The following is a 12,343-nucleotide window of genomic DNA, read 5'->3' as shown; positions in this document are numbered from 1 at the left end:
TTAAAAAATATATTGATTTCAGTAAAAGTGTATTGCACTTAGTGAAAAGTGTCTTGTATTTTTCAATTTTTTGTGTTTTACTTACACCCTAGGGACACTTATTAACAAGACCCTTATTATATATATTTAGATATTAAGGGTAAAATTTGGGTTTGTTGGGTTGTGAGAACCCCATATAAACCTTATTCAAATTTAATTAGGTTGAAAATTTTAGCTCAAACAAATTTAAAATTACAGGGCTTGTTTGGTTTGTTTTTGGAAAAAAATTTTGGGAAAAATTCTCTACAAATAAATTTTCAAGAGTAATCAAACCAAACAAATTTTTAAAAAAAAAATCTCAAAATTTTGTTTGGTTTGCTTCTTTCCAAAATCACTCTCTCTCTTATACACATCAAATTAATCACTTTTTTTAAAACTCTTTTCCCAAAACAATTTTTCAAAATCATTTCTAAAAAAAGTCAAACCAAACAAGTTTTCGTACTTTTTATCTCAAAAATTACTCTACAAACACAAACTAAACAAGCCCACAATGTCTAAATTTTTTTTAAAAAAATATTCAACTTAGACCAGGATCGCGCAACATTGGGCCCACCAAAATTGAATCCTAGTTTTAACAAAGATTTTTTTTTTTTTTGAGTAATCACCAATGTTTTTAGGTGTCATGCGAAGAAGCATTCTTATTAAAAATAAAATAAAAAATTGAATAATAAAGTGAAAGTAATCAAGAATGATAATTGGTAACCTAGTACGTGTAGATTATATTTATTATTAACATAAATCTGATCCATTTAAGTAATTATTGATATTCGATTAATGTGATTTTTTACAAGAATAAAATACTCGACGAGCTTTACACATTGAAAAGTTCAGATTATCAAAATGATATATATATATATATATATATAAATAGAGAGAGAATTGGCGACAAGTCCCTCTCCACCTACACAAGCATACTCATTTGTGGAGAAAGAAGGCACGAGTGGCTTAGGGGGAATTACACATAAGTGGGGATAAAAAAAAATATTGATTATTATTATTAATAATATTTATAATGTTTATTTTTTGTAAATATTTTTTTTGATTAACACAGATGTGTAATTCCCCCTAAATAATAAGGGAAATTTACTTGTCAATGGTAACCTCAAAAACTAATTACAAATCTATAAAAAAGTTTATGACTTTACTTTATGATATTTATAAAAATTTATTATTAATTTAAAAATATTTTTCCAAATGTTCACTGATGTGAAATTACCCCAAATAATAATAGCTTATGCTAACCCACGCTTACTATTTTATATGTCAAATCAACCATGAACTAAATAAAAAATTATTATGGACTAGGTCCTTTGACCTATTCAATAAAAACAAAACAGATAAATATATCTTGTGACACGAGATTCTCCTTTATCAAAATTTTCTATATCATTATGTCTTAATGGACTCGCAATTATTAAATCATGTCTTAAAATTTATCCAAAATGGAAATTTTCACACGCTCCAACCATTGAAAGTGCATTGGAACAAAGGGATGAAAGAATTTGGAGATCAAGGATGCTTAGCCAAAACCTGGGGTACTTGAGACCAGAAAAGTTGCATAATTTCTGTAGGTACATCATTTGACCTGCATGATATTCCAGTCTCAAATATTTTTTTTATCTTTCTTAATAGATTCTTAATTATTAGATCATTCCTTTAAATTTATATACGTTGAGATATTCACATGATCTGATAGTTGGGAGTAAATTAGAACAAAGACATGAAAAAATTTGGGAGATCAAAGATGTTTGGCCAAATTCCAACGATATGTTTGGTTTATGAATTTGGAAAGGAAAAGAAAAAAAAAAAGGTATAGATAAAGTATGAATAAAATATAATTATATTGCACATACTTTTTTTTTTTTCTTTTCCAAATCTATGAATCAAACACTGCCTAAAGGTCTGGAGACTAGAAAAGTTGCATAATTTCTATAGAATAATTATTTAAAATTTAAGATATTATGATCCTTCATCAAATTTAAATTTGTTGAAAAAGTGTTAAAAAATCATCTCCAATCCTTTCACAAATGTTCATCAAATCAAAGGAGAGTCATTTTTTTTCATCAAATTGAGAACTCATCAAATCCTTCATCAAAGTTGAATTTGATAAAAAAATTTAAAAATTAAAGCGTCGGACATGATTTTTTTTTCATCAAATTTGATGAAAAGTGAAATTTGAGATGAGAAGGTAATATTTGAAAAGATTTTGATGAAAATTTAATGAAAGGATTTGAGTAGTTCATATCAAATCAATATTTTTTCTCAAATTTAAAATTAAATTAAATAAAAAATTTGATGAATGATTGGAGATAGACATAGCGAGTTGATTGGGTGAGAACACCTAACTTCTAAGATCATGACTGGACGGGTATTCATAGAAGTTGGTTCAATTTCTTTTAACATCTTTTTCCACAACAACAACAACAAAAATAACAAAAATTGGGGACCAAACCTGAAATGATAGCGAAAGAAAAGCAAGAGGAATGAAGGAAAAATGAATCTTATCAATCCCAGAAGCTCACTATGCTGCTTCAGAAAACAGATGCTGAATGCCGACAATGCCTACGAAAAAGCATAGATGAGAGGGAAAGTTCAATCTCTCTATATATGACTTCTCTTAGCCATCCACGAGGTAGAATCAATGAAAGATTTAAAAAAAAAAAATTTGCACAAAATTATGTTTTTAAAAATAAATTATTCATTTTTTTTGTCATAAACATGATAAATTGAATATATTACAATTATCATATCAACCTAATTTTCTGTGTAAATAAAATATATGAATTGTCTAACAAAATAAACGATTTAGATTATCAAAACGAAATTCGTAGTGGCCCTACAAGCTAACAGTGCCCCTTTAATTCAAATTATAGACAGGAAGAAATCATCCTCTTTGAAATAAAAAGTGTGTTAGATGATCCGTTCATATATATAGTTTGGATAAGTACTCTACCAACTTGCAACATAACCATAAGATTGAATGTAGTTAATTAGTCTTTCTCTACCAAATAAAAAAAAGTAAAAAGTTGTTTGAATAGTTGAATAGTATTTTTCCAAAAGAGAAGAAAAAAGTTTGTGAATAGAGGGAATTGAGAAAATGGCCAGCAGCAGTAGTTGTTTTGCAAACATGAAATTGCACTGCAACAGTTTGTGAAACGTAGGATTTTTTTAAAATCAATCTTCAGTATATCAAAGTTTGAGTAGTCGGTTAGGAAACATTTAAGAAGGAAATATGGAATGTATTTTTTTTTGAGATATTTATACACAACTCCTAATTTATGAACTTGTATTCCATTAAATCTTAATTAAGATTTTTTAGACCTTTAAGTTCTATTAAATTTTTAATAGTCGAAATTGCCCTTCAAACAATGATTATTCATCATATGATTATCTATAAAGCAACATGATAATTTGACATTTATTTTGATTTTCAAAACTTTAAAACATCAACTTTCAAATTGAAAAAACTAAAAAAAAAAAAGGTATGTGCAAAAAAAAAAAAAAAAAACTATTCAGCTTGTTTGGTTCCAATTTTCAGAAAACAGTTTTCAAAAAATTCTACTTTTTTTATTTTTCGTATTTTAATATTTTCAAAGAATTTTTTTAATATTTTAAGTAATTGTTTTTAATTTTTAGACACACCTAACATAAATACACTTTAAAAGTATAATATTTATGAAAAAAATCTTTAAAAAATAAACTAAATACCAAAAAATACAAAAAAAAAATGAAAATTCAGTATATTTTTCGTATTTTTGTGTATTTATTAATTTTTTAAAATATTTTTTTCACAAATATTTTATTATTTACATACATTTAAGTAAGGTACATCTAACAAAATAAAAAAATTACTTAAAATTTTAAAAATATTCACTAAAAATTTTAAAAAAAACACGAAAACTAAAAAACTTAGTTTTTAGAAAACTGAAACCAAATGATGGAACATTGATGTGCAAAATTAAATAATAAAAAAACTTTTTTTTTGGTGGATGGAAAAAAAAATTTAAAAATAAAAAATTGCTAATGTTATCAGTTTTAAAACTGGAAAAAACCGATAATATTCTCAGTGTTATTGAGAAGTTTAATTAAACCAATTATTGGTAGAATGCCAAAAAAGTTTAATCTTATACTTTATTGTTTTTCATCGGTTAGTGAAACAATTATCTGGAACACTATTTTGCAAAATTGATAATATTCTTAATTTTAAAAATTGAGAAAAACTGATAAAATTCTCTATTTTACTAAATAGGACTTATTGGTTCAAAAATTCTTAGATATAACCTGAGCTATCATAACATTTATAAATAGGAGTTTTAGATAATTAACTTTCAATGTCTTCAGTACATCAAAATTGAGTAGTTTGTTAGGAAACATTTAAGGAGGAAATGTGGGATGTATTTGTTTAATTTTAATCAACTAAATTCCACATGGTAGAAGCTTCACTACACCAAATTTGGACCTCACTTAATATCATAATATAGATTAGTTTGTAATTTCCAAAATTATCCCTGAACAAGTGACAGCTCTTTAGCAAAGCGAAGGGTAAAAATGACAAGTCCAATTTCCACTAATACTCCTAGATATTTAGAGACCCAATGAACAAAAACTGAAGAATAGGGCTAAAATCGACTTTACACATATGGGAAAACACTGTTCATAGGGAGGCCTAAAATATTGTTGACTTCTAAATCAGGCTTTATATATATAGTGTGATATATCAGTTAGTTATATGCTTGTGAAAATGTTATTGATTATGCCAATGACAATTGTAGCCATTGTTTGTTTTTTTTTTAAAAAAAATTATTTTACAATGGAATTCATAATAAATAAAGATAATTGTGCAACCGAATAGGAAATTAGGAGATGAATGATTGTTTGATTAGATATATCATAAACAATAATAATATCATAAATAACAATATTAATGTATACATATGAATGAGTCATTTCACTATAATGAAGACCTATGAGGGGCCAAGCCCATATTCCTGATATGTGAACCCATTTTAAACACATGATAGACATAATGGTGCGAATCGAACTCCGTCTACGTAAAAGGTGCCCACATCTATCTAGTTGGGAGATATATGCATGATTAGGAGGTCAATGACGTAATAAGCCAATTCCATTCCTAGCATGATCAAATGATCATGATTAGCAATATAGGAAATGCCAATTTGAATTTGAGCATATCACAACTGTTGTACTTAAAACGGTTGGGATACGTGGCCTAGTGTACAGTGGTCTTTTCCAATTGTTACCATCCCCAATAAGTGGGGACATGTCTCGTAGCTTTTCTCTACCTCATTATGGTGATAAACACGACAATTTCTTATTGGTTACAATGTTAACACAATTATTCCCTCAATTAAGATGTAATTGTGCAAGTGAACTCTCTACATATACACACATCTAGTTACATTGTAAATGTACACTATCTATTATACTTGCTCTTTTATTACCTTTTTTCTCAAACATATTTCTAACTCGACCCTTAGAGGACTATTGAGAATGAAACAATATTTTTCAATGTTTCTGAGAGGGTAATTTATATGAAAATTGGGCCAAGCTGGGTAATGGGCCGTTATGGGCCACAGCACAAAGGGTTGAGTAAAAGAGGCTTAAAGTTATTCCGGTCCAAAAGAGACTTGAACTTACTCCAGTCCTAAAGGGCTTACGGTAAGCTCGGTCGTCACACACGAAGTTATCCCGGTCGAGACCACGTTATTGGTTATCCTGGTCGAGACATACCATGGTTAACACTGGGAAAACCGAGGTAAGAGCATTAAATGGAAGAGCCGAACTAAAGTTATCTCGGTCTAGTCTGCGGCTTAGCATAGCCATGCTTACCTCGGTCATATTGGAGTCCGACCATGGTAAAACCATCTCACTTGGTTTAAGCAGTGAGGAGGGTGTTGAAGGATAAGCTTTATCTTTCAGGAGTATGACTCCTAGGAGGACTCTACATAGAGGAGTAAGAGTCCTACTAGGATTGTGCCACGTGGAACCTATAAAAGCTAACAACATTACCTATGGAGAGGTAACACAACTTTGATTCCCAAATACATAGAACTTTTTGTCTATTTGTCTATTTTGCTGACTTAGGCATCGGAGAGGTATCCGGCACACACCCGCCGACTAGCTCACGTTTGTGTTTTCAGGGAGTAAAGCGACGTCGTACGAAGGAGCACGAACTTGATCAACAGGATTATACGAGAATGTTTATTTCTTTCCCGTATAGTTTTAATGGTTTGTTTGTAGATATTATGAAAAGGAAACCAATGCCCATCTCAACACTGTACGGGTCTAGCTTATTTCATAGACTGCCAATTTAATTGTTTCTTTTGAAATTTTCCAATTATTCACTTTTCTCCCCTCTAACAGTATGTGTACCAAAATGCACACAACGCGATAAACACACATAGACCACAAAACTACTAGCAAATAACAAAACCACGCAAAACACAAATCCACCTCTTATAGTAGAAACCAATTTGATAAAAACACGCATGCTTTCCTCCCATACATATATCCATAATAAAAAATCAAAATCTTTCAGTTTTATTATGAAAAGTGAAGTATAAATGTTAAGAAACCACACAAAAGCACAAGAGGGAAGAAAAAATGAGATTTAATTTATGCCTTGCTATCCATTAGATTGGGATTTGGCTACAAATAACACTTGTGATGTCTCAAAAATCGTAGATTCTCTATTAATTGATCAAATAATCATTTTAGTTTTTTTATGGTGTCACTGCATTTATGAAGTAAGTTTGGAATTGTTGAGTATTAAATTATGATTTATATGGATTGAGTTTAGAATTAAAAGGCTTAGAAGAAGAATGATTGAGAGATAAGAAATAGTGTGACCTAAAATGTTTGAGAAATACATGAGATATGGATATGATGGGGGTGACAAAGGTGTTAGGTTTTATTATTGGCAATCCCGTTTGACAAGGATTTCTTTAAGAAGTTGATTTTCTTCCAAAATTAGGATTTCTTTTGGATTTCTATAAGTAATTGGATTTCTTCCAAAATTATGATTACTTTTGGATTTTCTATAAATAGTTGGTTTTCTCCCAAAATTATTTAATTCCTCCAGATCTTCTTTTTGATTCTTAAGGTTTATATCTGGGGATATTTTGTTAGTTTTCTTTGATATTTTATTGAGTATTTAACTCATGGTTTAAAGAGAGTACATCAAAGATTTTGTTTGTTATACAAAAGAGAGAGAGAGAGTTGTTCTTCGGTAGATTCTGAAGAATTCGAGTCTGAAGTTTCAGTGAATTCTGGAGTGGCTCATCGTAAAGATAATTCCGAGGTGAAGACGGGGTTAGCAGAGGCACATAGAGGTTGGTTCAATTAGGCGTAGATTCGCTAGGTAATTGAGAGTATACCTGTGTAATTCCTTTAAATCTTCTTAGTGGATTGTTTTGTGGCTGTTGCCCGTGGTTTTTTAATCACAGTTGGAGGTGTCCAATTGTGGTTTTTCCACGTTAAAATCGTTGTGTTGATTTGTCTTGATTATTTGATTGGGATTATTATATACTGCTTAAAATTGTTACATAATCACAAATCAATATCTAGGGGATTTCTAGATTTTTCAATTGGTATCAGAGCAGGTCGTTCTATTTTTTTTTAAAAAAATTCTTTTAGAACGAGATCTTGTTTGATTTGTGATAATGGATTCAATTTGTGAGGGAAATTCTATGGTTCGACCACCCCTACTTGACGAATCCTCAGAGAGTGATCATGAAGAGCTTGAGCAAGCTTATGAAAAGTTGTATAAGGAGTCTCTTAACTTATTCAAATTGAATGACAAACTCACAAAGAAACTCAAAGCATGTGAAAGTGAGAATGTCAAACTTAAGGAGGAGATTTCTGAGGCCAGGATTGATGCCATCAAGATAGCTGATGATCGACAAGCTCTTTGTGCAAAACTCTTGACTTGTGACATAGAGAGGAATGAGCTTCAGCAAATCTATGCAACATATGAAGAAAAAATTGAAACTCTCGAGATGTCTCAAGTTGCTTTGGAAGAACTAATGATCAAGAAAGATGAAGAACTCAAGTGTGCAATGGCTACCATTGGTCTTTGGAACTGAGGATCAAAGACTTTGGACAATATCATTGGGTCTCAACAAATTTGTTCTGACAAGAGTGGCATTGGCTCTGGTGGTAAGAAAAAGCAAAAATAGAATGCATCCACATCTCATGATACAATAACTCAAAGAAAAGCAGAACAAAAAATTCAACATAAGGATGGACTTTTCAAACTTGCTAGAGTTGGTAAGGTAAAAGAAAAGAAGGTACATCCTGTACACCCTGTTTTTATTTGTCATCATTGTGGTATGAATGGTCATATTCGTCCTTATTGTTATAAGTTGCATGGGAGAGTGTCTAATAGAGATGGAAGAAATTCTAACATCTCATGGGATAGGAGATACTTCATTGGTCATAAGGAGATTAAGGGCCATAATAAACCTTGCTATTTTGATTTACTTGAGACCAAACATGAACAGAGGCTATGTTTTCCTAGACCTAGAAATAAGAAGTTAGAAACCATGTCAAGACGGGTTCTTATTGAAAGCAAAGGGAACCACAACGTCAAAACACCACCCAAGAACCGCAATGCTTACAACTTTCTTCATACTAAAGCGGTTTGAGTGAGAAAACTTGACTTGTGTTAATTTGTTTATTTGTTTTAGTTTTTGGGTTTCTGTGTGTTTTTTTTAATGAAAAAAAAATGTGTGCATGTTTTTTTTTTTTTTTTATGTCTTGCTTTGTTTAGAAAAAGAAAAAGAAAAAAAAATAAAAATCCAAAAAAATAAAAGATTTTCTTAATATGGTTTTGCAAACTTGAAATTTTTGAGTGGTCCTTGGTACATATTGGAATTGAAGAGAATATCCATTACATGTTAATATGTGTGTACTTTCTTTGGTCATTACTCATTTTGGAGTGTGTATTTTGATTAGTATGTTTCATTCTGTACACACTCTTGGATTAGCAAATATCGGAGTCTTCCGCCTTAGTGATTTTTTTTTTATGAACTTCTGGCATTGTATCTTTTGCTTTTCTAGAGGAATTGACCTATACTAGCATATCTTGGGTGATGTTGAGTCTTTTAACCGTCCTCCATCTTTTTGCATCTCCATGGCTTTCCCCTCTATTCTTTGTAGTCTAGCCATGAGGAAAAGGCTACCTCAGAGTCACAACCAGGCCATCCTTATTATATCCATGCTTCTCTGGTTCGGTTTCCATACTCTTGAGCGTATCAGCCACCAATGAGTGTGCAAAAGAAAAAAAAGAAAAAAAAAAGAAAAAGAAAAAGAAACAGAAAAAGAAAGAGAAGAAGAAAAAAATATGCAAAAGAAATAAAGAAAAAAAGAAAAGATTCATTGATTGAGGGGGAGTCTCCGCCTTTACTCATCAAATACCCCTTGATTCCTAGTGGTTTGACTTTCCTTTGTTGTGCTTAGATTCTCTTGTCGGAGGTCCATCTTTCAGATCACTGCTAGGATTGAATCTAGTGTTTGTCGAACTCCAAGAGTCACACATACACTTTTCTCATGGGATCTATGCTTTTCACATAATGCATCACTTTCTTTCATAAGGAATCTTCTACAGACTGTGCACATTGTGTTTACTAGTAATTGTGCTTCTTGGATAGTCTTGTGTGTTTTAAGGTACATATCTGAAATTTCTTGCTTGCTCCACTATATTATTTTTGTCGTTTTCTTCTTGTTCACTGTTTTCAGTGTTTGTGGTTGCTTTTAGTGAGGGGGAGTTTGGTTCATCTTGACTTGGGTTTGTTTATGATCTTGCTTTTGTTATTTAAAAGTTGTTTTTCATGAGTTTTAGTTTTCATCTATTCATGTTTTCCATCTCATGTTTCAAGATAACCGTGTCATATGTTTATTGCTTTTTCATATACTTTTGTGGGACTAATAGTTGTTTTGGAGATTGTGGCACTAATAACTGTTTTGCAGATCATGACCTTGAGAAAAAAGTTGGGTTTTGTTTGCTGTAATGGATTGGGGTGTTTAGGATTTTATTTGTTAGGTGTGGTTTGTCACGGCATTACCAAAGGGGGAGATTGTTAGGTTTTATTATTGGCAATCCCGTTTGACAAGGATTTCTTTAAGAAGTTGATTTTCTTCCAAAATTAGGATTTCTTTTGGATTTCTATAAGTAATTGGATTTCTTCCAAAATTATGATTACTTTTGGATTTTCTATAAATAGTTGGTTTTCTCCCAAAATTATTTAATTCCTCCAGATCTTCTTTTTGGTTCTTAAGGTTTATATCTGGGGATATTTTGTTAGTTTTCTTTGATATTTTATTGAGTATTTAACTCATGGTTTAAAGAGAGTACATTAAAGATTTTGTTTGTTACACACAAGAGAGAGAGAGAGTTGTTCTTCGGTAGATTCTGAAGAATTCGAGTCTGAAGTTTCAGTGAATTCTGGAGTGGCTCATCGTAAAGACAATTCCGAGGTGAAGACGGGGCTGGAAGAGGCACATAGAGGTTGGTTCAATTAGGCGTAGATTCGCTAGGTAATTGAGAGTCCACCTGTGTAATTCCTTTAAATTTTCTTAGTGGATTATTTTGTGGCTGTTGCCCATGATTTTTTAATCACAGTTGGAAGTGTCCAATTGTGGTTTTTTCACGTTAAAATCGTTGTGTTGATTTGTCTTGATTATTTAATTGGGATTGTTATATACTGCTTAAAATTGTTACATAATCACAAATCAATATCTAGGGGATTTCTAGATTTTTCAAAAGGTAATGAATGAGAGGTTGATGCAAAAGAGCTGGTAGAGAAGACGGTTGTGGAGCAGTAGGGTTTTTAAAAAATATAAATTTAAATAAGTGATAATGATATAGGAATAGTGATTGTACAAATGAAGAAAAAAGACAATTCGATAGTAGATGTTTTAAAATGAATAGTAAAAGGGAATAAAAGAAAAAAGCTAACAAAAGAGTGACATGTGTATTATAAGATGTTACCTTTGCTACACAAGTTTACGGAGATAGACAAAATAGTTTGAATTGTGATCGGTTTATAAGTGTAGGGCTTAATTCAAATAAATTTAAAAATATAGTGTTTTAATTTATTACAAACGTCAAAGGAGTAATTTTTGTATTTTTTCCCAAGTGGTATTTACAAGTCAGTCCTATATATCAGATTTATTTACTAATAAATTCTGCTAATACATAAACAATTATCATCTATAAATTTACGAATTTATCAAATAAAACTCACAACTACATATAAACAAAAACAAAAGTGAATATGTTACACTAATAAATTTCTAATTCATAGTTCTATAGAATTTTCACTAAGGACTTGTAAGTAAATAAGTGATCGGTAAGACTAACTAGTAATTATTGATTTTTTCCAATTATTTTGGTATTATAGACATGGGCCTTCTTTGTAGTGGGCATGTAAATTGGAGGCCCAAGGTCTAGTTAATTTATGGCCCTTCGGCTCATCGTCAGCCTCATTCGCATATGCCTTGCGGACGAGCTTCGGATCGTCCATTTCTAATGTGTACAGCGAGATCTCTGATCAATTCTCACATCCCGAGTTGACCCAGTGAGTGGTGGAGTCGCGCGAGTCAGCGTCGCCGTTATCACGGTGGTTGTTGGCGGCGGTTGCGGTGGTGCTAGGGCAGCAAGATGGTGGATCCGGCGAACACTCCACTCGGACGAATGTTATTGGACGAGATCACACCCGTTGTCATGGTGCTTCGAACGAACCTCGTCGAAGAGACTTGTCAAAAGAATGGCCTCAGCTTGATTCAAATGCTCAGCCCTTTCTGTGCCTTCGACAACATTGATGGTAACTATACATGTATATGTAAATATGTATATAGAATGTGCGTTTGTGTGTAGAGAATTGGGGGTTTTGATGTGATTTTGGTGTGAAATTTGTGACAGTACCTGTACGGACAGCGAGTGATCAACCCTACAGGCTTCAGAAGTTCAAGTTACGGTTGTTCTACGCGTCTGACATTCGGCAGCCCGATGTAGAGGTGATTTATTGTTAAATTTTCTGTTTGGTTGCTGGTAAAATGAAGGAAAATGAAACCAATGCAAAGTTTCATTATTAGTTTATTTTAATTTTTTGGTTGTCATTTAGGAGTTGAAGAAAGAATTGTTGCACTCAGGTTAGCAGTTAATTGCGTTAGTTGTTTTGATTAATCTTATGGAAATCTGATCAACATATTTGAAATTTTATAATTTTTTATTTTTATTTTTATTTTGCTGAATGTATTAACTTGTTGATAGTCAGTTCAT

General features: G+C 31.5%; 1 protein-coding gene across 1 annotated transcript in view; it reads left to right on the top strand.

The window, feature by feature from the left end:
- The first annotated feature begins 11,486 nt into the window (after positions 1-11,486).
- LOC114317161 (Tetratricopeptide repeat (TPR)-like superfamily protein) overlaps positions 11,487-12,343 on the top strand; it is a 47,499-nt gene continuing 46,642 nt past the window's right edge. Inside the window, exons 1-2 of the mRNA XM_082899066.1 lie at positions 11,487-11,885; positions 11,984-12,078. Coding sequence (XP_082755192.1) covers positions 11,723-11,885; positions 11,984-12,078 — 258 coding nt within the window. The 5' untranslated portion in view covers positions 11,487-11,722. The remainder of the gene's footprint in view (positions 11,886-11,983; positions 12,079-12,343) is intronic.

Source organism: Camellia sinensis, chromosome 12 (assembly GCF_055761805.1).
Source record: "Camellia sinensis isolate YWXY chromosome 12, ASM5576180v1, whole genome shotgun sequence".
NCBI lineage: Eukaryota > Viridiplantae > Streptophyta > Magnoliopsida > Ericales > Theaceae > Camellia > Camellia sinensis.
This window is presented reverse-complemented; position numbering and strand designations above follow the sequence as displayed.